The sequence below is a fragment of the Pavona decussata genome, unplaced genomic scaffold, assembly GCF_977016875.1.
Source record: "Pavona decussata unplaced genomic scaffold, jaPavDecu1.1 SCAFFOLD_254, whole genome shotgun sequence".
NCBI lineage: Eukaryota > Metazoa > Cnidaria > Anthozoa > Scleractinia > Agariciidae > Pavona > Pavona decussata.
Window position 1 is genome coordinate 5,403,000 of NW_028145657.1, and position 27,901 is coordinate 5,430,900.

Below are 27,901 nucleotides of genomic sequence, written 5' to 3' on the forward strand. Positions count from 1 at the left end.
TCCAACATGAGCGGAAATGAACAAGCGATCGAAGGAATCTCCTCTCGGAACTCGGAAGCCACTGAAATGTTGTAAGGAAGTGTTTAATGCACGTTTGAGAAAATTCTGCCCGCTTGCAAGTGGAAAAAAATGTCCACAGCTCGGGAGGGATGTTTGAGGGACTTGCCTCATCCAAATCTAAACGAAGTGCTCAAATCTAATACGCACAGCGCCATTAAACTTCTTAAAACAGGTAAGCTTAAAGCTTGTGCAGAAATGCCAGTGAGATACTAGATATCTGCTGTTGAATTGATTAAGTGTCTTGTCATCTCTCGTCGCTGTTTATTTGTCATTTTCATGTCTTTTTAGCGCCTACTTTTTGTTTACTTGTCTTTGTGACAAGAATTCTGCACCTTTTTGCTTTTAACATTTTCTGAGCCGAGCACGACTAAAGCCACCGAGGAATAAAAAATAAACGATATTATACTTCAAACGTTTCATGTAAATTTGTAACTGTAAAATCTAAATATAAACCGGAGATTGAAACTTAACCGTTATACCACCTTAGGTCTTCATTCGTTGCGGAAAGCAGGCTGTAAATTACACTGATTAAATGCTAAAGAATTGTATATTGTGCACTCTCTTGATGGCAAAACATTCACGAACAGTGAAACTTATGCTGAAATATCAGTGTATGCAAGCTATCACTTGTATTGTGTTAGTGTGGTAACCAAACATCCCAGCTAATATCAGCCACTGCTAGCTGCGTCTTTGGTTGGAAGTTAAGGAAAGTTTAAGTCATAGGCTAGAATTTTGTTGAGTTCAAATTAAAAATCTTGATGTGAATCTCAATGTGTCTTGCAATTGGGTTTCCAATTTACACCCAATTTACAGCTGAGTGCACATCAAGTTTCGATGGGGTTGGCCGACATTTTTTCCTCTGTCGGTTAAATTTTGGAAGTAACTAGAAGGTTGTATGGAATCTGTTCAACATCAAGGGAACATGTTCAGGAAATTCATTGTAAGAGAGTTGGAAAAATTAAGGAAAACAAAAAAAAAAAAAAAACAACAACAACAACAACAGGTTCTCAAGACATACAACTACCAGCACCTTGAATTAATTTTGCAGCCTGGTCTGCACAGATGTCTGTTTTAGAAAAGTTGAACAAGGTGTACAAATGGCTTTAAAATAATCCAGCATTTTGAAAACCAAAGAGAAAATAAATTAAGCGAAAATTTCATCCGATAATTTACTATGCTTCATGCCTCCAACAAGCTTTTGTCATTTCTCAGCAATTTCAGCAGTGATAAAATACTCCAGTTGATCAAGGAGCCAGTACTTTTATCTAATAGATAAGTACCAGTACCGATTCAGTGGAGTGATAAATTAGTAAAAAAAGATTGAATGGGTGAGTGGAAAAAAGCACTATGTGACTATGTGAGGTAGTCAAAAATAATAAATAAATTTTTATTTATTTTTATTTGTACCTCTGTCATTTTGTAGTTGGTGAATTTGCCCACAAAGTTGCAACTCTTAAGGAACAGTTGGGAAACCAGTTACTGTCTGTTGTGGAGTCATTTAGAAAGAAAAACTCTGAGATGAAGAAAGATAGGTGCGTTCAACATAATAATATATTATTAAAAGTAGGAGTACAGATTACAACTCAGTGTCAGCTGTCTGTAACATGAGTCTGAGATGGTAGACCCACACCTGGCTGTACGTCTTTTAAGGACGGTGCCTACTATTGTTACTGTGCACATGTTCTTCGCATCTCATGATACTCGGGTTTCCTATGGGTGGTGGCTACTGATATTTTTAGGAATATTTTTACATGGGTTAAATGTATTTGGGGATAGCAGAACTTAGCAAAGTGCTTTTGGTATCCAGACAGAAAATTGGGGATAACCATGCATTTTTCAGAGCTAATTTATAAAGCTTCAATTTGGAAAAAGGCCATACATTGCTTTGTATTTTACTGCTTTTTTCTGCTTATTGTTGCTTAATTATCTCTTAAAAATGCACGATTACCCCCAATTTTCTTTTTGGATTTCCATAGCCCTTGCCAAGAACTGCTTTTCCCGCGTAGTCATAAACTGCACAAAAATACTTCCAATCGGTATTAGTAGGCACCATCCTTAAATGGGGGACTTGCATTTAGCTCAGTACCATTTCGATAACAAGAAGATCAATGTATGTATTTGTACCCAAATTTGTTGCCTTGTGAATGAAATGAAGTAAAACAAAACAAAAGTCATTTTGATGGCTTTGTGAAACAGGCTTTGAAATAGGTGACAATATTTACTTCCATCAAGCGTCGAATGATAACAATATATAGTTTTCTCTATTTGACTTTTATATCATTATTTTATCATATTGATATATCTGTATTTTACTCATTTACTAATTATATTTATTTTACGGTTGGTGTGATGTCTTTGACTAATGATTTTACCGTCGGACCAAATAACTAGTAAATGTAAATGTAAATAATTTACTCTACTTTAATTTGACATGAAACCTGTTTTAATGAAACAAGTGACACAGTTCTCAATTTTTTACACCATTAGCCCCCATGTTGTTCCACATCCAATTTCTCCTTACAATGTCACTACTCCATCACACATACTGTGTACCAGCCATGAGAATAAAGAATATGATCACCAAAGTTAAAATTCCTGGATGTTTATACAAATTCTCCCAACTAGTTTGGTGCGAAATGTAAAGTTAACAGTGAGGTGAATGTGCATGTCAAACACTGGCCAGGGGTTTATTTTGGATTAACTCCTTTACATGTGCAGATGTGTTTTATGAAAACTCTTAGACATGCTTGTAAGGGTTCCCTGTCTTCTTTTGAATTTATGCGAGCTCTGTAACTTGATGTGTTGCAGATGCCCAGGACAATTTTGTCAGATTTAATTGCGGACCAGCTGTTTGATTCCCTGTGACTCGTTTAGTATTATGCCTGGGCAAGATTCATCCGGCCCCTCTTGCTGTGTAGCTTAGTACTTTACATTCTAATTAAGTCAGTCGACATACATGTATGTAAACTGCACCATTGGATTATTAACACTATTCCAGCGTTTTATTGGCTTGGCGGCCAAATCTTGTACACTGTATACCATGCCTAAGAAATAGCAACCATTTGTCTTTTGGTATGATATCAAGATCCAGCAGTTTTTTGTGATTGTTTTTAGTAACAAAAATTAATTATTCCACTCTTGCTTTTTGGATTTGGGATGATTATATCCCTCTCGGAATTTTGTGCTCCGTTGGCTACGGGTATTTATCATCTCATATACTTGTGGAATAACTGTTAAGTGTAATGTTAAAGCAATACCTAGGACTCTTCATAAGAGTGTTCATGAGTGAGGCCTCTGGTGGAATCATTATAATCGGCAAAAAGTGTGCTTGGCTCATGAGGGGGATTGTTCATTTACAAATGTAAATGCCCATGTGGCCTCAATTGGCTGTTAATTTACCACTATTTGCCACTTTTAAAGGTGTTATACCCAAAACATTTGAACTTAAATTCATGATCAATAACCTACTGAAAACACTTTTAATTTTTAAAATTGTGGTACAGTCGAACCTCCCGTAAGCGACCACCCATAATGTCAAGGATATGTGGTCGCTTACCAGAGGTCAGACCACAGGGGGTCTAAATTTCGGGTAATTTACATATGGTAATTGCAGAGACCTAAGCCTTTTGCCAGTGCCTATCGAAACCCAAAGTAATAACTTTTCTTAGCTACAAGTATATTAAGACTGGTCCAAAATTATTCTAGGCAAAAAGTCTGAGGGTCTTTGGTGATTATTGTTTGTATCTCGCAAATTACTTAATACAGCGATTGAGACAATTATTGTGAAAGAAACTTAATGACTCTTTTTTACTCTAGGTGGCGCTGTCTAAATTTTTCAGGGAACGGAACATAAGCAAAAAGATAAGAACGATAAAAGATGAGAGAGTTTTTTCCTACAAGAGAATCGATCTGATTAAAGTTTATTTCAGTGTGAAGTATAGTGCACATGTATTTTATCAATTGTTTCAATGCTAAGCTATATTGGGAAACACTTCTGGTAGCTCCGACTGTGAGATTTATGGCGTCTGCTGTAATGATGTAGCCAATATGTTACAGCGACACATTTTTCGATTTCCACCAGTGAGAGATACAGCAGATTGTGTGTCAAGTGGTCGCCTACCGGAGGTTAAAAACAATTGAAAATTATAAACAATCATCTCTAAAAGTGGTCGCTTACGAGAGGTGGTCGCCTATGAGAGGGTCCATCTATAGTGATTTGAATCGAAAACTTTTGGTATTTTGGAAAAGTGGTCGCTAATGAGAGGTGGTCGCTTACGAGAGGTGGTCGCAAAGGGAGGTTCGACTGTAGTTAATTTATTAAAATTGTATTGCTATCAAACAAAGTGCCACGTAGCAATCAGTTGTTAGTTAATATGCAACTGTTCTGTAAGTTACAGTGCGCAACTTTTTTTCCAGAAATGCGTTGAGCAGTGCTTTTAGCTGCTGGGAAACTCTTCTTGGGGAATATGAAAAACAGGCCCAGGTAAGAGAAATAAAATATTGCAAGTTATCATATAATTTCAGTAACAAAACTTAATAACTATAAAGATTCTTCTTTGATGTGCAGGAAAATAATTTATTTATTTAAGTCTTAAAGAAATATTGCTAGGAGAAAGAAAGGTATTTCTGTCAGGCCATTGATTTTAAAGACCTTTGAGTAGTCGCTGTAGCCAAACTGAGTTAAAAATTTTATTTATTGAATTTGATGGATGTCCATAGTTCTGGTGGCTGAACACAATTTTTTGCATTCACTCTGATGTATATCAGTGAAAAACAAACATGCCAACAAACAAACACTCAACATTTTATTTGCATAAAGCCACTGGAATATTTTCACTGTTAATCAGAAGTAGTCCAACAAGTAGCAGCTAACAGAATGAGATTTAATTTTCTTCTTCGGGTTTGAAATCATATTTCTATTTACTGCTGCAAATATCTGGTGGTAAGTTCTTTGTTGTGTTTTCTCAATAAATTCTGCCTGGAATCGTGCTGTTTGCATTATGTTTATGTCTGTGTCTGACTTCGTTAACTCACTGAAAAAACCTAAAATGGTTATGATAACTTTCAGATTAACTAAGCGACACTTAAGAATTGGGTGATCTTGCTTAGAACAAACCACAAACTAAAAAGTAATCAGTTTTTGTAAGTTGTAATCATCCAAAGCACCGTGTTTGCCCCATGCAGTTTTTGTAAGTGGTTGCGTTGAAAGCTCAAGCGCCTGTTTCGTATCAGTTATGGTGAAAAACAGAATAATATAATTGTGGCAGATTTCCTTGCACCTAATGCACAGGTTCAGCACATGACCTCGAGCGCTTATGACCTTTGCTTTAATAAAGTTGATTTTATTGTTTTTTCTGATTAAGGATATGCTTAAGATATCATCCAGTCTTATGAGGCAGGTTAACAATGCTGTTTTTGAGGAAGCTGTAAAGAAGAAAGCACTCACAAAAAAGGTTAGAAAAACTTAGGTCATGATAATATTAATTTATTAATTTACCAGAATTTTTGCATATGGCCTTGAATTCCTTGGGGGAACGTTGCTGCAATGTGTTTTCTGCTGCTTTGTGTTTCATTTGCAATGAAAAGGTAGGATTATGGCAAAGATTTTTAGTTTTATCACAAAATGAAGCACAAAGCAGCAGATTAAATATTGGAGCAATGTTTCCTGAAGGAATTCAGCAAAACCTCCAGTGAATCTGAGCTAAGTGTACAACAAGAAGTGATCTGAAATTCAGTATAGGCTGTAATGTGTTGTACGTTATGCAACCTGGCTCACTGGGATGATGGTCAGAGAGTCACTGTAAGTTATCTGTTTTGAATCTGATTGAAAATAATCACTCCATGGATACCTGACTGGTTCACGTTTGCTTTGCAGATATTCTCATTCCGAGAGAGCAGTGAAATTCAGATTGACAAGGCAGATGAAGTGTTACAAAAGGTACAGTAAATGCAATTATCCATGCATATTCTATCGTTTATTAGTCAAAGATGTCCCCCAGTACTTAGTCCATTTTAAAGCCAGATTTTTTTGTTTTTATCAAATAAATAAATTGAACACTTATTTCATAAACTTTTAAGTTACATTGTAGATGTATTTATTAGGTTTTGTGAAGGAGTACACTTCTTAATCTGAGAGATTTTGTAGGTATTCATAATTTGTAACCAAACAATTCATGACAAGGATTTTTTTGTTGGGTTTTGTACCATTTCAGCCAACACTAAGGTGTTGGAAGTTTTTTGTTCTTTAAAACTTGACGAAATTAAAACTTTGCTTTCATAAAACACAGCTGGACTGGCACGTCAAGTTGGCAATAATATTCTAACTTGACCTATGAGACACATCTTAGGTGTGAAAATTGTGAGGTATACATTTTTTCGCCTCGTGAATATTTTCTGGAAAAAAGTAATGCCAGCAGCCAATAATATTTCATTTTTGTTGAAATCTCTTATTGTCAACCTCCTGACTATATTATAATGTTTAACATTTATCTTTGATTTCATCAATTTGTGAGTATATACTGAGTGCTTGAACCTTAAATTCAGTGCCACAAAGAATATTCAGAAGCCTGCACTAGACTGGCAAAATTACAAAACACGGGAGCAGAACCTGCCAAGGTAAAGTAAGCGTTTGTTTATTTCAATCCACTTTTTGTTGATAATCCCCAGTGTGAGATGACAATCAAGGAATATTATTTAATAAAAATAAAATAAAAGGAATGTTATTAATTAAAAATAGGTGGTTTTCACCTCACACATCGTCACGCAAGTGAAAAAATAAAATCCTCAACCATTCAATAGATAAAGTCAAGAAATTGATATGTTGTAGAAGAGTGATGCATAAACAACGTGTGAAAGCCACAGGGCTGTGCGATATCTCCTAATCGAGTTATTCGAGAAAATGTACCACGGAAAATTACAGAGTTTAGTATGGGACGCCATGTTGGTGCCCCGTCTGATGGGCACCAACATGGCGGCCGGAAACCAGCAAAAACATCTGGAGTTTACCTTGGCTATTTCAAAGCCTTTCTTCTCTCTGCTGAACTTTCACACATTGACATTAACGCTTCTATTACATGTTAGCTGATCAGACCTAAAAAAAACACGAGGCAAATCGATGTTTTCATGCACGTGACATGTTTAGAGCAGCAATCCTTCTGTCACGCACTGCGCAAAAATCGAAAATTCAAACTGCTCTTAGACTATTTTCAAAACAAAGAATGCTATCCTGCTGAAAACAAGCAAGCCGATGGAAATTTAGATTTTCTTATGTGTGATGAAGATAAAAACCCAAAATTGTGTTTAGTTATGAATTTCAGTTTTTTATGAGGTCATGTGAAAACCAAGAATTAAATAAATAAATATTTATTTAGTTTATTATAAAATAGTCCAACTATATGTTACTAACATGTAACAATAATAAAAAGCCTTATACACACAGTACACTGAGGTGCTTCTAGCTAATATTGCATCCAGTTCTGCATACTATATATATGGTGGACTGTTTGTGACACAACCCGGGGTAATGTTCATTACTTTTGATTTTTTTGGTTCTAACGTGAATGGAAGCTCTCACCAATTCCAAATGAAACTGTTAGCCTACTGAATCTCAAATAATTTATTATACATGTAACAACAACTTATTGGCTTTTTTGTTTTTAAATAAATATTTACAAATAAAAATAATGAACATTACATGAGCATAGGTTTTTTGTTGTCGTTGTTGTTGAAATACAGAAGACTACAAGAGAATACAAGACGCGATAATCTTATAATTCAGTGGGGATGAAACGGGATCAAGAGTGACTGTTGATGATGCCTTTATTTTATTGTTAGTTTGTCCCTGGTGTGTTGCTTTCTAATGGGGTGTTTACAAGTGAAAACTTGCACTGGTGGGGGTTTCATCCTAACCTTGTATACGTATGACTTGTGATCTCATACTGCATTTACATGAAGGGACACTTAATTCTGATTGACATGATTTTTTTCTTGTTTGAATACATAGAATCCTGTTGTACATTACAACAAATATGCATGGTTACTAGTGTGACCAGGCTAGTGGCTACGGCCCTTTCAGCTGTAAATCCAGCCAGCCAGGCCCCCCGCCCTCCCCACCACCTCTGTCTCTCTTAAATAATTAATTAAGCATAATAACATAACATGATCGAATGGGGGAAATAAAGCTTGTAAATATTTGGACAAATATTGTGCTGTGCAAGCTTGTAGCATGTAAGAACAACTTAGCAGTTGAGAATGATGTATTAATCAGTAAATCATACAGGCATACTCGGAAAAAAATCTGAGTGCTCCTATCAGGAGTCGAACCTACATTGTAAGACCTTCCTATTACTAGATGGCAGATGCTCATTTGGATGCGGATCCAAACTAGTAATTCAAAGGTCTTAGGTTCGACTCCTGATAGGAGGACTCAGATTTTTTTCCGAGTACGCCTGTGACAATTACTGATTAATACATCATTCTCATTTATTCACCAGGCTAAACATATTTCATCACATTATTTCCAACTCAGCAGTCATAGATACTAATATTTAACAGCTTTTCCTCCATTAGTCAGCTGGGGTGTAAAGAGTGATGAGGACATGTTTTAATAAATAGTTCTCGCAAATGAGCAAATTCAAGTTTAGTTGTCCTCTCAGTGTTATTGTTCAGAAGTGGGATGAGCAAAGTCTCTTTTAAAATTTGCCTCACCATTAAACTTGTGCATTGCTTATTTTATAAGGTCAGTGACCCTTGTCAAATTGTTTCTAACTTTATTTTGATGTCTATCTTTTAGCAAGAACACGTCCAAACACTTTGCCATAATACTCACAATGCCTACATACTGCAGCTGAATACTGTGAACAACATGAACACTGTTTTCTACTCTACAACACTTCCTGAAATGCTGGATGTAAGTTAAAGTCATGTGATGCCTTTTTTCACCACACACATTACGAAAAAAATATTGTGTGGAAGGGAAAAAATGATTTCAGTGAAAGTGGCAAGGAAGCTTTAAGTAGGAGAATCCAAAGGGCTCATAGAAATCATTCTTTGAGAATCATAAAGTAGAATAAAAGAAAAAGACTAAACAAGATTTATTATCCAGTATTGGCAATCAAGAAATATCAGACCCAGCTGATTTATAACCACCAATCCTAATAATCCTAATACAATGTATTTGAGATGCATCTACCCCAGATCTACATGAAACAGCTATCACCCGTATAATTATACGTATTACCAACTCGCCTTCCGGACAGCATACACAAAGTCAAGTGTTAACAGTGTCGTTCTGTCAATCAGTTGGCATCATGCAAACGGTCAGTCAGTTTGTCAGTATACCATGACCAGTCAATCAGTCAGTTAGTCAGTCAGCCAGTCATCCTGAAAGCTAGTTATTCAGCAGTGTGCCAGGAAGCCAGTCACCCAGCCAGTTAGGCCAGTCAGTTGGTCAGATGGCTTGTCAAAATTATTAGTCAGCCAGTCAGTCATGATCAATTCATCACGTATCACCAAGCTAGTTTGAGCTTACATAAAATTCTAAAGAGTATTCTTACCCGTCTTCATCTTTCCCTTAGGCATCAAATTAATCTTGAATTGTAGTGTGTTAATTAAACATTCTTAGACAGCGTAATTAAGTTTCATGGTTCTAAAATGCTCTCCCAGTGGATATTTACAAAGTTTGTCAGATATTACTTTTAATTAGTGCTTGACTTGAATGATATAATTATTAATAATAGTAATTAATGATGATGATGATGATCATACTACTAATAATTATTATTGATTATTTGTGTAGCAGCTTTGAAGCATTAGTTGACCACTCGTCTACAGCCCCTTACATGACTATTCCTTTCAATTTGCTAATAAAATTATTAACAGTATCAACTCCTTAGAATATGTATTATTCCCAAACTATTTACAAACTAATATTAAGGGGTATTAAAAACTTGAACATTTTATTCTTTCCAGTAATGTCAGAGGCATACCTTCTTTAGGTTGTTAATGAAAACGTTATTGACATTTCACTGGACTAACTGTACTGACAAGCTGGCACTAAAACTAAACATAATCCTGTCTGGTTTCACAGGACCTTCAGCTTGTTCAAGAGGATGTTTCAGAATCACTGCAAGTTGCCTTCAAAGAATGCTCCAGGATTGAAAAAGACAATGTAATCAATAACTTGTAGCAGGCACAAGGGGGGAGGGGGGGGGGGTGTGGTAGGTGTGGGATTCTGCCCATGGTGACTTTGAACCTGAGTAACTGTTGTAATATTTGAATGAATGCCCTGAAACTCCAGGGCTGGGTTGTTCCAAAGCAAATTTATGCTAAACCTTGATTAAAAGGTAATCAAGGTTTTTCATCTTGCTCTTTTAAAGTGGCTTTAAACCCTACTTTCAAGCTAAAGGTAAAGAAAACTCTAAGTCAAAACTGAGAGCCAAAAATCTTTTGGAAGAATCTTTACTGATTAGTAATTAAACTCGAATCAAAGTTCATGTTAATCCAGGATTAGCTTAATCCGGCTTTGAACAACTGGCCATTGGCCCAGAACTTTTTTAGAAATTCATATGAGAAAAATTTGATGTGGTTGGTTAGTGTTGATTCACCTTAATGTTACCATGGCAACCAATTTTAAAGGCTGTTTTTTTGTTGTTGTTTTTTTTCAGAAAATATGTCTGAGTTAATTTGAGTTAAATTTTATCTTAGCCAAAATGTTCAATCGCAGAATCATGAGAACTGTCTCTACTCTATCCTGAGAGAGTAGTGTAGTTTGACTCAATGTCGAGTCTGGAGAAGAAAATGAGGGTTATTAAAAAGCATGGAAAAATTTTTGTGCACAAAAATGGGTAGGAACTCTGACTTTCCTATACAGCAACTACATGTAACGTAACTTTCTGCAAACAAATCAAATGTGTAACTTTTGTAAATGTGCTTTACTTTGTAGATAGTTGAAAGTGTGCAGAGATTGGACAGCATAGAATGTATGTTCCAGTTAATGAACAGCAAGGCTGATATTTCAACCTTTGTACAGGCTAACAGCCCTGGGACATTTACGTCACCAGTGAAGAGCTTTAACAGACCAGAGGAGACTAGTCAGTCATTAGTGAGTAGCAAGAATCAAGAAATTCAAACTATTTAAACGGACTTTGCCTAATTATGAAGTAAGAAATCTATCGCAAAGAGAATGTTCTAAATAAACTTGTTACAAGAAAAATTAACAGTGCATGATGTATAAACAAGAAACGTAAATATGTAACAGCACCCTAACCTGGAGACGTGTCAGCCACTATTTCGACACTAGTCATAGCCAACAGTTGAGCATACCTCCATTTAACTCTTCAACCATGAAAAACTTGATTGCAAATAGGGGCACCTCCTTGTGGAAGGAACTCACTAAGACACAACATTCTTTTTCACTTCAATAACGTTTGTTAAAATGCATCTCTATAATTAACACAATATTAAGTATTTCTTACATATTCAATTTGTTATTTTTATTATTAATTTGTTGGTCGTTAAGGATAAAAAAATTGTATTGTCTTGTTAATTATCTTTGCCAGTAAACTGCACAGGTCTGCCAGCACACGCTTTTGCTACCTGTCTGGGATTAATAAAGCTCATTGTTGTTGTCATAGATAGGAATTTGTAATTATTATTTATAATTAATACTATTTAATTATTAGGTGTTCTTTAATCTGTAAATTTTAGGTTTCCATAATTAATTAGGTGAGGAAACTTTTCCCCTCAAGTTATTTTAAAGTAATAAAACAATGAATGTTAGATGGTTAAAAGTCGGATTGGCCATTATTTTTTTATTTGTTAGCTTGACTGGTGCATTTATTTTGACTAGTGTGATTCACAGAATAAAACAATAACCAAAAATTGGATGAAAATTATTTCAAATCCTGTTCTAGAATGTAGTCGACAACAAACTCTATTTGGTGGATGTGACAGAACCTGTTCTCAAGAGAAAGTACATTGCTCTTCAGAAAAAGGTGATTACATTATTCAATGACATACCCGTTATTGTTGACTGTGATGTTAGAGCATTTTCCAATTGAGTGTCGTAAGTCCAAAACCAAAGAAATTACTCTGGCCAATCACAACAGATGTAAACAACACAACGAGCCAATCAGAATTCAAAGCAAATACATGTAACTGGCGCCAAGCGCGGGAAAACGTGTGCAGCGAAAACACAATTGGTTTTGGTTTGGATTCCCATTCGTTGAGAAAGTGGCACAAGTTTTGTTAACCAATCACAGAGCGTAGCAATGCAAAACCAAAGCAAATGTGAAATTACTTTCGACACTCAACTGAAAACCGCTCTATTAGCAACATAGAAATAGTAATAGTAGTTGTAACACTGCAACTGATGCTTGACTTTTAACTTTTCAGGGGGACACAATGGTTCATTTTATGAATATGTTTATTGGCCTAAATTGTCTGAGAAACACACTGTAACCTTATACTGGAAACCTAATTCCTTTTGTTTTCCGATGGGCAAATATGTCATAACAAAATAATAAAAAATTATGTGAGAAAAGGTCAGCTAGCATTTCCGTGAAGCAAGCAACAGTCCTAAATTGTAAATATGAGATTCTCTTTCCTAACACTTTCTGCAACTTTAATTTTCAGCTAAAGCATTGGAAAAGATCAAATTGTTTTAGCTTACACAGATACATCTTTAAAAGGCCACAAAGGATGTGGAAACACAAGAGACAACATTTTGAGCATAATCTGCTTAAATGTTCTCATTGGGTGTCCCTGTCTTTTGTTTACATCAAATTTTTTTTTATTATTTTTACGGAGGAGCAAGGATGGCACAGTGGTGAGAGCACTTGTCTCCCACCAATGTGGCACGGGTTCGATTCCTGGACTCGATGTCATATGTGGGTTGAGTTTGTTGTTGGTTCTCGTCCTTGCTCTGAGGGTTTTTTCTCCAGGTTCTCCGGTTTTCCTCCCTCCACAAAAACCAACATTTCCAAATTCAATTCGATCTGGAATCCGAGGGCCACAGGTTTGTCAGTCGTCTAACTGTTAAGTGTCACCCTCGTTAAACAAAGTTGATTTATTTTATTTTCATTTATTTATTTATGCTTTACTTAGTTTGGTTTGAACAGCTTTTAGCAAGAAGTGATAAACCAATTGTTAGTGTTGAAGCCTTTTGATAAAAAAGAGATAGAGCTATTGACAGTTTAAATGTAACGGCATGGCGGCCATGTTGGTGTACAGGAACAATAAGATTTTTCTCCTCTCGGAGTTAACTTCCATTTTTGTGCAAACTATGTGAACAAATTTTATTTTGTTTAGTACACCAACATGGTGGCAATGCAAACCACCCATATTTTCTAATTTGTAACAATTTCAGTTGCAAGGTGAAAGAGTCACGTGCAATGGCTTTGCATAAAATCCCTCAATACGAGATTATTACCAGGTCAGTAATTCATTTAATATTTTTGTGTTACTACAGTTACGAAACTTTGACACATCGATTAAAAAGGATCAAGAAGCTGTGAAGTCCTTAAAACAGTTACAAGAAAGGTGAGTCTAGATTAGAGTAAATTCATAGAAATTTGGATGCCAAGGCCACATCTTGACTTACGTTGGTTTTGCGATGGCTCCTTCAGAACATGCTTTTTTACAAGAGAGCATGTTTTAACTTGATGGTCGTGTGTTAAAAACAAAGTAAACAGAAACGAAGAAAAAAAAATGAAGCAAAGGACTACAAAAAAAAGCGTCTAGCAAACACATTAGAGTTAAAGTTTTTGCAAGAGAGCATTAAAGTATATACAGTAATCAGAATCAGATGGAACAATCTATTATTCCATGTGTTGTGAAATATGAGTTTTTTGTTCGTAGCTACTCAGATAACCCATCATACGGAAATGCCACAGAAGTTGAAGAAGATTTATTAAAGCAAAGGAATGAACTGAGAATGAAGGAATGGTATTGCTGTGTTGCTAAAGAGCAGGTGAGACTGGTTTAAAAAGGTCACACAGTTGTTCTTAACTTAATGAGTTGTCTAATCGGTTATTTCAGAACCTGATGGAATTTTCTGTTCTCCAGTTTGTAAAATAAAATCTCTCGAAGTAGTTTGTTGCAGTGCACTGTAACTACTGGGGTATTACTGCCTGGTTAGGCTGTTATTTGTAATGTACTGTATTGAGCTGAAAGTTATCATATTATTATTTTTAGCCTACGTGGTAGGCACGTGAAAAATGTAAAGGACCCGAAAAAAAGGATGGAGCGCGAGGGAGGGAACACATGAGGGTGGAAGTGGCTCCTTTTACCCTCGCGTGTCTCTCTCTCGCGCGCATGGCTTGAATGCCCTATATTTTTCATGCGTTTGCTACGCAGGGTATATTATAACTACGCTCTATATTTTTTCTTTGTAGACTAAACTTTTCACAGGAGATGTTCTTAACAGGCTTCAAGTTACTGAGGACGATCTTCAAGATGAAACAATTAGCGATGATGAGAGTGTGACAGGTCCAGTAGACAAAAGACAGAGTGTCCACAGCACTAAAGGGAAGAAAATAAGGAAAGCTGGACAGCATCAGTTTGAAGAACACACTTTCAAGAAGCCTAAATTCTGTTACTACTGCAAAGGTCTTATAAAAGGTACTAAGATTTCTGCTTGATATTGTAGCCAATTTTGTCACATGCCTTTACAAGATGCGAAACTGAGAATCAGATGGATCGGGCTCAAGATGTGCTTAGAACATCAATCAGTGGCAAGTTTCATTTCACCAGTGGGTGATTTTGGATTTGTTGTGTTATTCAAGGAAATTTCCGTACCACGTGGAAGTTTCTTTTTTTTAATTTGGAGCCCTCACACCCACCTCTCTTCAAATGTTAATATTTCCATTACAACAATTTGTCTTTTTTTGTCTTTTTCTTTGTCTTCCCAACCTCAGAACATTCATTGAACTTCCTCTAAGTTCTAAGGGGTGGGCATTGATATTTTTTTGGAACACATCTGATGCAATTGGTGCGGTTGGTATACCTTGTAAAGCAAAAGTGTGTATAAAATGCCCGGAAGAGTGGTGCTATTCGTTGCCTTTTTGTAACCTGGTCTGTTTTTTTTTCCTTTCCTTGATAACAGGTTTAATTCGACAGGGTGCTCGCTGTAAGGCTTGTAAAATGAGCGTACATCACAAGTGCCGGGACAATGTACCTTACTGCCCAGGAGATAGAGTGAGTGCTGTGATGTAAAAAAAAAATTGAAAACAATTGAATTGAATCAGAATTCACAGCAAATGCGTATAACCAGTGCCAAGCGCTGTAAAATGCATGGGACAAGTCACAATTGGTTTTGGTCTGGCTTAAAGCTATCATTGTGCAAGAATGGACCCAAAACCTAAATTCCAGGAGATTTTTTCTTTCTTTATACTGACTGTAGCTTATATTATTATTAATATGTTGCGCATCGCGTGTGGGTTTTGAGCTGTTTTATTTTGAAAATGTGATCAATCTGAAAATGAGCGTCTTGTTAGGGATCAGATCTAAAATGGGCAGCGAATACATTATTTGTTTTGGTAAAAAATTTGGTCAGGAAATTCGTATCCGAAAAGGATTAGGTTTGCAAGAGGCGGGATGCTCATCCCCCTCTCCCAGCGTACCGCTCCGCTACTAAAACTTTGAAAGGGCACCCCCCTGGGACCACAACCTTATAACAGAATAGCTTCCCTTCCTGTGAAGAGAATCCAGGGATAAGTTATTGTAGTGGCACTCCTTTAATAGAAACTGGAGTAGAATCCCAGCTGATAGAGACCTAAGTTCTAGTACGAGTACAAGTACGACTATGAAATTAGTGCGCGCGAGTGAACCAGGGTCATTTTGGCGGGAAAATGAGATGGCTGTCGTCATGTTACTACTGACAGGATTTTGTGAGAACGGCATAGTGGCGAAATCAAGTCCTCGGAACGTAGGTAAATCTTTTCTTTTTGGAATAACAAAAGGGCTCAGTTATCATTGTTCAAATCTCTTATTCGTACTCATACAAGAATCCAAAGGCCCCTTATGTATGTAAGCGTGGGGCTGAGTGTGACTTGACTCCGTTGTGTGGTTCCTTTTTACAGTCAAATACAAAGGGACAGTCACTTCGCATACAACGAAACCAGGAAGATGATTCTGATGGCCCTGTGTACAGTGATGTGGACGATGCTCCCACCCCACCCCCTCACAGAAGAGCTTTGGGTCCAACAGCATCTTTACCTGCGTACAGGACAGACGACGGTTTTTACGGTAAGAAAACGGAGAGGAAAGATGATGAAATATTCAAATGAGTGTCCTTGTTGTTATAATCGCGTTTCCTCTGATATAAGCACCGGCATACTTTAACTTTGTCCTTGAAACTAAAAATCAAGCTTTTTGACGTAAGCTTCCGTACTTTTTCCTATCTTTCATATTTCCTTTCCTCGCTTGAAAGTTCTCGTTTTAGTATTACTATCAGTTTTCTGTAGCTGGAGGAGTTCGGTTTATAATGTAATCCTTAAGTTTTATCAGTACAGTGGAAAGGAAAGGAAATCTTCCATTGACACCCAACGAGAGCATTAAAACAAAATAGTCTTCATTCCCCAGTCATTTAACAGCCTTTTAGGAGGAAAATTTGTGTGAAGCTAACACAATTTGATCTGAAAACCTAAATTGTCAAAACATTTGGGTTGTGGAATCTTATTTCCGAATTTACGAAATGTTGTTGGCTTCACGAAGATGCTAGCTGGCCTTTTTTGCGCTTTTAGCGACTTAGTTGGCCCTCCGAACACAAAGGGAACTAGTTTTCAGCCTTGCCAAAGTTTTACCTATCGCTGAAGAAAACGCTAGTCGCCAGTTTTTCATTCTTCACAATTTAATCCGAATTTTTGAGCCGGGTTATGTCAGTCTTTTCAAACAGGGGATATTTCACCGAAACGAATCGTTTGAGTATGTGGTAAAATTTGTCTCATTGACACAGAACTCACAGAAGTTTGTTTCTCTTTCTGGCTTCAGATACTGCAGAGGAAATGATTCCTTCCTCAGGAATGGTAAGAATTTTGATGATGTATAACTATCCGTCTCAACTTGTGGACAATTTGCTCTTACGGATAGATGCCATGCTTTTTGCTTAGCTCTAAAAGTTTAGGCATGACTTCTAAAAACCGCAAAACAATATATTCAAGAATGTACATTGTGAAATAATGCACCGATCAATTCAAAACTTCAACAAACCTCCTCACTGGGGAGGGTTGGGGGAGGGGGGGGGGGGCTGGAGAGATTGCCGAAGGTTCGAACTAATCGGCGCATAGCCTGGGACCGTTTACTTACCGGCTTGATTTACGAAGGTAAATTAAACATATGAGGATGAACTTCGTTTCACTTTCGCTGAAGTATCCCGACGAACTAAAACTAGTCGGTCAGATGAAACAAGTTAACAAACTCAAGTAATCATGAACGACGTAATTTAAAGAACGCAAATTAAATTGGTCTTCTTAAGGTACGTTATTTAATCTCTAAGTTAGTACGCGCGGTGATTGGTCAATATATGCGCTTAGAACGCATGCGGATAAGCGCTATATAAGTGTTATTATTATTATTATTATTATTATTATTATTATTATTATTATTATTATTATTATTATTATTATTATTATTATTATTATTATTATTATTATTATTATTATTATTATTATTATTATTATTATTATTTCACTACACGGCCCGCTAAATTTCCCTTGACTTCAACTAGTTTTCTTTCCCGAGCGCTCGATTAACCTTAGAAATGCTATTTATTATACTAACCTCGTTTTCTCGGTCCGTGCTGTAAGTTACGGATCCTCGTTTTTTTCTCGTTGATTTATGGCCCAAGCACCTAAATCAACAGGAAAAACCTCGGTCCGTAACTTACAGTGTGGAACTCGGTTAGTAAGAGGTAATTTTCATCGACTTTGCCACTGTGATTGCTTAAGGTTTCTTAAACTGCGCATATTAGGGGGCCCAGATTCCTGAAGTTTTTAAATTAAAATTTTCAGAGCACTGTATTTTATTCCTGTCTACTGGAATAATTTCATTCAATGTTCATTGAGTTTTTTCAGCTCCGCTTGTCCTCCTCAGTGTGGATTACTAATCGGCAGAATGGTGTTTTTATTTCAGAAGTGCTGTGTAGCGCTTTACGATTTCGAAGGAGAGAATGATGGAGACCTTAAATTATGGTGAGCTCATGGATTTCCATTTCTTTTTCGTTTTTTGTTTTGTTTTGTTATTCTAGTTTTCGCCACAATCAGTGAAAACTGTTGACTTTGTAACATGCCACCAGGCCGTATTTTCGTTTCGCTTTGTTAACCATTCGCTCCATTCCCGTGGAAACCTGAAACGACTGAGGATCCATGCAAGAGAAAACAAGAGAACTGCTAAGAATTAGGCCCGATAACAGGTTATACAAAGCACTGATGTGTTACTATTTTTAATAATAATCGAAATCGAAATCCAATCAAATTCTTCAGTAGTAAATCAAATCTGCACATACTCGGAAGACCCAGCTTAAGTTCAGTCACAATTTGTATATTCAACCCCAAGTCTAGTTGTAATTTAAGTAATACATTGATATCGTTCTCCTTCAGGGCACCAAACGGTTCACTTGTAAATTCGGATTTAGTTGTATAAAAAAATCTACGGTTTTCTTTGGATAATATCCACTAAAAATTATCGTGAACGAACAGATTACACTCTATAAACTTACTCAAATATGTCTTTAAAAGGTTGCTGGCGTTTTCTTGTACAACAAAGTATTTTTTTTTTCATCTTGCAGTGCTGGTGATAAAATAAAAGTTATTAACAGCGCAGATGACAACTGGTGGGAGGTAAGACTAATTTGTATTTTTATTTTTCCTGATCGCCTCTAAAAATTGTCCTCCCCGTTAAATCCTGCAGCAGATTATTTCTTCTCTAAGATTTATCGTTTTCCGTATTTCTGCTTCATATGTGCAATTGACTTTTCCTGTTAAAGCAGTCTCGACAGTCAAAGTGGCAGAGAAAATGATTTGACGGCTTTAAGAGCTTTGAAACTAAACTCAAACTACAAACAAGTGGCACGAATTGTCTTCTGCTTTGAACAGCTTCGTTAACATTCTAGGGGGGAGGGGTGGTACTTGATGAATGCACAGAGATTCCGGAATATGACAAATAAAGAGAAGAACTGATCAAGGGCAGAAAAACGTAAATGAAATTGAAAAACAAATGTAGGGAAGAAGATAGAGACAGAGAAAATAGATAAAAACGGAGGAAAACACTGGAAAAGGAGAGAAACAAGAGGCAAAAGGTGATAGAATTCAGTGTGGGATAATGAAAAGGATCCCCCTACCCCTCCCCTCCTGCAAATATCAGGAGTGAAGAATTTCTTGGCTCGATTTCCGCCCCTCCCTCGGGTCCCTCGGGGCTAGTAATCGAACCTAAAGAGTCCCCAGTAAGGCTGTGCTTTGTAACATGGTGTCTCGACAGGCGCTTGAGTTATAGTAGCACACAATGTCGTCGACGCCTCTTAGGCACGCCCCATGTCAGCGCCAACGAAATATTAACTCAAGCTCCTGACACCAGGGCTTTCTATGGTTTGAAATCGTTATTTGAGGTTCGTTTTGTTTTTGTGTGGATTCAATTAATTGATCAGTTTAACTGGTTTGTTTTTAGCATGTTTTAACTCCATCATGATTAACCAGCAACCTCCATTGATATCGTTGAGGTCACATAAACTAACACTATTATTTGTTGTTATTAAGGGCACAAGTAAAAGCCAGACAGGATTCTTTCCAGCATCGTATGTGCAGGTAATCTTTGTTGTGTTCAGTCGTAAACAACGAATTAATGTTATGGCGCGCAGACACAAAGAAAACACAATATTCTTTTGTGGGCAAGGTTGGGCAGGGAATATACCAGCAAGGCTCGGATAAAACCCACCGACCGGATGATGACCGAATGAGGGGCCTCGGTACATGGCGCCATACCGAGGGGGTGCCTCATGCCTGTCCTGCAAGGGGGGGGCATAGTTCACACGTGAAAACGCATGGCCGGCATAATGTCCTTGGGCCAAGTTAACCAAGTCCAGCAAATCCTATAGCCCTTCCCTCCCTGACGGGGCTTCAGCACAGGGCTGAAGGGGTGCCGCAGGCAGCAATTCCATTCCCCGCCCTTAATAATTTTATTAAACATCTCTGAATAACTGACAAAGGATAGAGCAAAATGCAGTGAACAAAATAGACAGGATAAGGGGAGGCAAGCAACAAGAGAAAAAGGGAGGGTGGGAGGGGAAAAACTTTGCTGCTGCTCAACTTGCAGCCTTCCAAGAAAGTGGCGATTGAAAAGACTGGGACAGAATAAGATGCAAAGCAGGCTGCTGTATATGGAAGTCACATGTTAAGGGAGGACCGCAGTAATAATGCGGGCTCAATAGTTGTTGCTTGCCAACATTAACCTTTATTTTATGCTAAAATGTCAATTAATGTTATGGCGCGCAGACACAAAGAAAACACAATATTCTTTTGTGGGCAAAGTTGGGCAGGGAATATACCAGCAAGGCTCGGATAAAACCCACCGACCGGATGATGACCGAATGAGGGGCCTCGGTACATGGCGCCATACCGAGGGGGTGCCTCATGCCTGTCCTGCAAGGGGGGGCATAGTTCACACGTGAAAACGCATGGCCGGCATAATGTCCTTGGGCCAAGTTAACCAAGTCCAGCAAATCCTATAGCCCCCCCTCCCTGACGGGGCTTCAGCACAGGGCTGAAGGGGTGCCGCAGGCAGCAATTCCCCGCCCAAAACGCCGAGTAATACGAGAAGTACCCTGTGCAAAGCCCATTCCCCAAGACCTTTTCTCCAACTGGTCGCGAGGGCTGGAAACAGCTCTTATCTGCTCCACGGGGAAATGCAATGAACCAAAGACCATTGGTGGAGAAAAGGGATTAAGGAGTGGACAAGCAGGTATAATCGCATGCGCTTAACTTAAAACCTTAAAGGGGCCCTAGTCAGCCACACCTTTGTTTTTGGTTATATGCGAGAGTTTGGCTATTATATTTTATTCGGAGCATGGTGAAATGAACGAAATCACTGTGGAACTGCAAAAGGGATGAAACATACTTTCAGGAACAACTTACAGTAGATAATTTAGATTTCGCTTCACCATGAATATCGATATTGTCGATGGCATCAAAGGAGGTTGACCAGGGTCCCTTAACTGAACAATCTAAAAACTTGGATAGCATTACATAATAAATGTTATAGTAGGACATAGTGTTGCCAATTTGTTACCATGAGACATCATAGTGTTTACAATAAACAGTACAAAGGGACATCATAGTGTTCCCAAATTGTTACCATGAGACATCCTAGTGTTCTCAATAAACAGTACAAAGCGACATCATAGATAGTGTTCTCAATAAACAGTACAAAGCGACATCATAGTGTTCCCAATACCCAGGAAGTGTCGTCGATAATCATGGCAATAAGACATCCAAATGTTTGTCGGGCATTAGCAAGATAGACATGAGGCCAAATTTTGAGGGACTTGAAGAATGGATTCTTTTGGTGTCCTTATGTAAGACTGATACGCATCCGATTTCCAACGGCCAAGAACTTTAATGAGCCAGTCTGGAAGGCCAGCAGCCCCCGCAGTAGTAGCTGCTCCAATGCGGAAACTGTGGGACGCGTAGCAGGTACTATCAAATCCGCAAATCTTGAGGAGAGCCCGTAAGTTATTTGTGAGGGAAGACCGAGTAAGATGACGTCCATCCGAAAATTGAAAGAGAGGCTGGGTAGCTCCACTGGAAGTAGTTTGAAGAAGATAGTCTCTTAACGCGGTGACTGCACATACGGTCGAGTTTGATTTGGCAATAGTGAGCTTGGCTGTCTCACGGAAAGGGTCCGTTTTGGACTTCTTAATGACAATCTCGAAGGACACAGGCTGGACAATGTTGGGGTAAAAACGGACATCTGATTTTGTCAGATGAGATTGGATATCAAACTTGCCGTTGCAAGTAAATTCGCTACTGCGCAAAAAACCAAAAAATGCAAGTGTAAAAGCAGCCCACAACATTGAAGAATCCGTGTCCAACGACTGAAAAGGTTTTAGTTTGGCATAAATTTGGAGGAGGATCGAAAGAGTGATAGGGAACCGGGCCCGTTTAGCAATACCAAGGGATGATTTGATCCCTCTTAGGGTCTTGTGTAAAAAGGGCATGGATGAGAAGTCCAGGGGACAGCCAAACTCAATATGGAGATTCTTAACTGCTGCCAGGTAAACTTTGATGGTGCCATACGAAACGGTGTTGGATAAGTGAGTGACAAATTGGATCAAGGTTGATTCGTGGGTAGGGAGAAAGGGGGTCTGGGGTGAAATGAGTTTATGAAACAGGCAAAATCTAATAAAGTGGCGCTCCCCAGAGGAATAGGTTCGACGAGTAGAGCTGGCGATGGACTGAAAAATATAGTGAGCAGCCTGTATAGTTAGACTGTTGTCAGGAAAGGAGGGATTGGACAAGGAACGGGCGATGCATCTGGTGCGAGTAGGCGGAACCGAGACATCTGAAAACGAGATAAACTATCAGCTATGCCATTGTCTACCCCAGGGACATGCTTTGCAGTAAAGGTAAAATTAAACTTCAAAGTTTGAAGGGTAATCAAACGGACAAGGTTCATGATACGGGGAATTTTGGAGCTTTTATCAGACAAAACTGCGACGACTGCCTGGTTGTCACAATAAAAACAAATTCTCCTGTTAGCCCAAGAGGGCCCCCAAATCATGCAGGCAAGGTAAATTGGATAAAGCTCCTGCCAGGTAATACTTATTCCTGTAGTGGGGTTGAGCTGGTGGGAGGGAAGCCATTTTCCCTGAAACCACTGATTGTTGAAGAAGGCCCCGTATCCGACTGCACCCGCTGCATCGGTGTACAAATGGATTTGGGGGGATGATTCAGTGTAAGGGGGGAGAAAAAGGCTAACCCCATTCCAGTGATCAAGAAAAAATTGCCACATGAGGATGTCCTTTCTGAACTCCTGGGTGAGAAAAATAATCTGCTTGGGACGAACACAACCCCGGGTAAGGTGAATGATGCGTTGCATGAAGGGGCGACCCGGTGAAATAACCCGGCAGGCAAACTGCAGAGTCCCAATGAGGGACTGCAGGTCCTGAAGACGACAGACCCGTTTGGAAGACCAGTTGGATAGCAAGGACCGGGCATTGCATAACTTATCCTCCGGGAGACGGGCTTGCATGTTTACGGAATCAAGTGTTATTCCCATGAATTCAAGGACCTGGGTAGGGCGAAAGGTTTTCTTTGGGGCAAGGGGAATGTTTAATTCCTCGAAGAGGGTAAGAACCCGGCAGAGGGCTGTGGCACAAAGGGATGAGGGGGCAGGTTGAACAATGCAAAAATCGTCGAGGATGTGAATGATGGAGGGGATGCTCAGGTGGTTTGTCACCAACCATTCCAGGGCATCGGAGAGTTGATTAAAAAGGTAGGGGGCGCTCCTTAGGCCAAAGGGGAGCGCTTTGTCGAAGTAATAACGACCCTTCCAGGACATCCCCAGGAGTTCCCAATCCTCGGGGTGAACGGGGATAATTCTGAAAGCTGACTGTATGTCAGTTTTCGTCATAAAGCACCCAGGACCATGTTTTAGGACCAGAGCAATGGCATCGTCAATACGAATATACTGAAGGGTGTAATCTTCAATGGGTATATTAGCATTTAAGCTATCCGGGGACCCCTTGGGGTAGGATAAAGGGAAAATAGTGCGCCACTTTTGGCTGCCCTTTTTGGGAACCAGGCCAAGGGGATGAATTTGAAAATTTTGAAAAGGGGTGGATTCAAAGGGGCCAGCCAGGCGACCAAGCTGGACCTCTTCGAGCAGGTTTTTTTCAATAACTTGGGGTTGTTGGATGGCAGATGGGAGATTCTTGGCAGCTCTGGGGAAACGTTCACCTTTGTAACCTTAGTGAAAACCATGGCTTAACCCATCACAAAGTCTAGTTACAAAGGTTTGATCAGGGTGGGTCTTAAGAAGTTTGTGTAGCAGGGAAACGTTTACAGGAGTTTGGGGCTTATATGATATGACACCTTTAGCGGTTTGAGTGTTTTTTATCACCCTGGCCTCTAGTTTTTGAAGGGGTGTCATCGTGTCGATAGGCAGGGTGTTCTCCGTTGCAGAGCCTACAGCGGTGGCTGAAGGGGCAGGGCTCCCGGCTGCATTTGGCACCTCTGTTGTAATTGTTGCATGTTCCTCGTTGGGTAGAATTGGGCCTAAGGGCAGAGAGGGAACACCCATGAGAAAAATGATCCCCACTACCACATATGGTGCAAGAGGATTTTGCCTGCCCTGTAAATTTCAAGAGATACAACTGGATATCCCTTTCCCCCCAATTAAGGGAATGATTGGAGGCAGCTTTCCTACGAAAGTCTATATCGTAGGAAAGCCACGCAAAACCCGCGAACTTACGGTAGGCCGATCGGAAAATCTCCTGGTATGCAAACATCTCGACAGCCCTGTGAGGGAAGGAAGTCAGCAAGACTGTACAAAAAACAGCAAAGGCCGAGAGCCACCTATCAATGGAGTCAATGTGGGTTTTCTTCTTGCGGGCAGGGGTGGGGATGTTAACTTGTTTCCCTTCGAACGAAATAGAAACCCCGGGGAGTTCGCTTTCGTTTAGGCAGGAGTTTTCTGGCAGCAAAGAATCGAATTCAACAAACTCACCGCGTAAGATTGCTTGCTGGGTCTTCTGGGGAACGTGGGCAGCGATGGATGACTGCATGTGGGACAAGATGGGCTGTAGTTCGAGGAACCAGATTGCGTAAGAAGGCTTGCGACGAAAACAGGGTCAGATAGCTGATGTCGAGCTGGAGGTTGAGGAGCGGACTGCAAAGGCTGTTGTGGTACGGGTGATGGATTAGCTGGAGCAAAATTTTTAAGTTTCTCATCGACTATGGTGGCGATGAGGTCTGCTAGCGCGGCTGGATTTTGAACAGGGGAAGGCGGAACGCCCCTTTCGTGGACGCCATCTTGTGCTTCGCACGAGGTTTCTCGGATGTCACGTCCTTCACTTGGACCAGCCTGCGGCGGATCTCGTCGATCGTTCCGTTCATTCGTCAAATCGCCGTCCTGGTTGGGCTGCTCAACCTGATCGGGAAGATTAGGAGCGGCAGGAGGAGGATCGTTGCTCGCGCGAGGCCTTTTGGCTGCTGGATCGGCAGAATCAGCGCTTCGCGTACGCGATGGTGGCGTATCCACGCTGATGGTGCCAAGATGCTCGATCATTTGTTCGCGTGTTCCGGCGATGGGTAGTTGGTTTTGAGCGAGTAACAGGCGAAGGACCTCGTTTGTCACGCCCGAAAAATCCATGAGAAAAACTTTGCTGCCGCTCAACTTGCAGCCTTCCAAGAAAGTGGCGATTGAAAAGACTGGCACAGAATAAGATGCAAAGCAGGCTGCCGTATATGGAAGTCACATGTTAAGGGAGGACTGCAGTAATAATGCGGGCTCAATAGTTGTTGCTTGCCAACATTAACCTTTATTTTATGCTAAAATGTCAAAATGTAACACAACAATAGTAAACAAGGATAGTGTATTCTGTGCATTTTGCACAGATGCAGGGAGGGGGTAAAGTTGTAGAGGCCGGTTGAAATGTATTCATTTGAATGCACTTTTTCTTGCCCCCCTCCTTCCTCCCCCAACCCACCAACCCTTCCAACCCCCCTCAGAAGCTGACGATTCAACCGAATCATGTCAGCAGTTTGTGGCGTGAGAACAGGCCCAGTTCGTTCGAATTTTTTAGGGGGAGGAGAGGGGAGGGATATGTACCAGTTGCCATCTTTTTCTGTACAGTGAATTCACTGCGGTCAGTCCGCCTTGGGTCACGTGATTACTTCATCGGATGACCATGAAGGCCTAAGAAAAAGTGGCACAGAAGCCAAAAAAGCTGGAACCTAACTACTTGGTATCGGACGTTAATATCGGACGTGACAAATTGCAAATAGCAGTGTATTTTTCTGTTCTGTACGCCTGCATAATGACACCAAAGGCACTGACTGACATTTGTTCCTTTTCTCTGCTGTAGGTCATTTCGCCAGATGATGTTATTCTCCGTTGCCTTTTCGATTTCAATGGTCAGGAAGGAGATGAGCTGACGATTCAAGCGAATCAGGTCAGCAGATGGTTGCGTAAGAACAGGCTCAATTCATGCGAATGCTACAGTGCAAATTGACTGACAACTTTTCTTTTCAGCGAGTGATCAGTTTGTTTCTTTCTTTTGATTATTCGCCGCTGTTTTAAAAAAAACACTCTAGTGCTCTTTGAGTTCCTCTTTGCGTTATTTGCCATAACCGGGCTGTGCTGGAAAAGAGGTGTCCTAAAAAGAAACACAAGAAACAGCAAGCTTGTATCCGAATGAAAGAGAAGCTGTTGCGAGCTTGTCACCGTAAAAAGACTCTTAGTAAAGGTGGCTGTTAGAAGGACAACAAGCAGTTCAAATTACAAAACAAAACAATACTGAAGAAATAATAGAGTTATATGGCAAACTTTAGCTGGTTTTCTCTTGTTGTTGTAGATTATTGTTCAAGTCAGAAATGAAGGCAATGGTTGGATCGTTGGTAGGACAGGATCTGTGGAAGGAGCATTCCCAGCGTCATATGTCGAAGAGCTTAGCAATAATGGCCTGGATTAGTAATAGATGCATATAAAAATGAAGAGATCAAAGAGAAGCCTTGAGCTACGCCAGTTACCGTCAAACAAAGAGAAGCCTTGAGCTACGCCAGTTACCGTCAAACAAAGAGAAGCCTTAAGCTACGTCAGTTACCGTTAAACAAAGAGAAGCCTTGAGCTACGCCAGTAACCGTCAAACAAAGAGAAGCCTTGAGCTACGCCAGTTACCGTCAAACTGTAAGGTTGTCGCGGGTGTTTTCGTTTGGGAAAATCAATCATACTGATCTGGATTTCTTGGATTTCATGTTCACCCCAAACAAGATAATTTGTTTCTATGGGGCCGATGACATGAGCCGAGCTTGCTTGGTTTGCCGAGATCTCAGGACGTTCATTAAACACGGCAAAAATGGCGCATTAATTTACGCAACAAAAAGCTTATTTTTAAGGTGAAAAAGTCCTTTTAAGAGGGAGCGTTTTTATATAGCTTCTAATATTAGGGAAACATATTATTTCGTTTCAGGAAACTGACTAGAGACAGGGCATAAATAACGTAAACAACAAACAAACAATAGAAATACCACCTAGCGCGTCTGTTGTTTTCCCGTACTCTTTTTTACTGGTTTCAAAAGGTTTCAGTTCATTTTATTCATCCGCGAGACTCAATCAGTAGCAGATATCTAGCTCGCTTGGTGGCCATTATACCTCGACCGAGTAGAATAAATACACTTCGTTATAGCCTTGTAATCTATGATTCATTGTTGAAGACTGCCTGAGTTTCACTAAACATGAAACAGAGTGCATCAAAACGTGAGTCCATTAACCAAGAATCGAAAAAGAAAGCTGTGGAACTTGTTTCTCCGATTTAAATTGCGTTCAATAATTTTGAAATGCTTTGCGAAGTTGAATTTCGCAAAGCAAGACAGCATGTGGTCTAAAAAGATGGTTTGTAACACTTACAGGAATATATATGATGTAATGGTTTTCACGGTGAAAAAGATCTGTAACATGTAAAAAGAAAGGACTCTGTAAACCTTCCAGTATCCAATTCGACCTGCTGTGTCAAAGCTGGTAATTAAATTATATCATCATGGGTAGATTTACTGTGTGATTTTCTTTTTACTTAGATTCCAAGCTGGAAAAGGAGATTGTCATTATCAGATCGTTAGTTGCTCTCCTTTTGAGC

The 27,901-nt window shown here is 39.3% G+C and overlaps 1 protein-coding gene and 2 pseudogenes across 2 annotated transcripts; 1 reads left to right on the plus strand and 2 right to left on the minus strand.

Moving 5' to 3' along the window:
• The first annotated feature begins 11 nt into the window (after positions 1 to 11).
• On the plus strand, positions 12 to 27,814 carry LOC146456766 (uncharacterized). Its single transcript, XM_085092775.1, has 21 exons — positions 12 to 232; positions 1,484 to 1,592; positions 4,477 to 4,543; positions 5,424 to 5,513; positions 5,936 to 5,998; positions 6,604 to 6,675; positions 8,852 to 8,968; positions 10,148 to 10,228; positions 11,003 to 11,161; positions 11,973 to 12,053; positions 13,529 to 13,599; positions 13,918 to 14,029; positions 14,454 to 14,679; positions 15,164 to 15,255; positions 16,140 to 16,305; positions 17,050 to 17,084; positions 18,190 to 18,248; positions 18,845 to 18,896; positions 19,809 to 19,856; positions 26,135 to 26,221; positions 26,624 to 27,814. The coding sequence occupies exons 1-21, from the start codon at positions 130 to 132 to the stop codon at positions 26,738 to 26,740; spliced, it is 2,007 nt and encodes a 668-aa protein (XP_084948901.1). The 5' UTR covers positions 12 to 129; the 3' UTR covers positions 26,741 to 27,814.
• LOC146456767 (uncharacterized) lies at positions 19,863 to 25,419 on the minus strand (annotated as a pseudogene). Its single transcript, XR_014858727.1, has 3 exons — positions 24,775 to 25,419; positions 20,359 to 22,608; positions 19,863 to 20,217 (listed from the first exon to the last, which is right to left on the minus strand). The product of XR_014858727.1 is annotated as an uncharacterized LOC146456767 (transcript).
• LOC146456768 (uncharacterized) lies at positions 23,777 to 24,348 on the minus strand (annotated as a pseudogene).
• Positions 27,815 to 27,901: the final 87 nt, after the last annotated feature.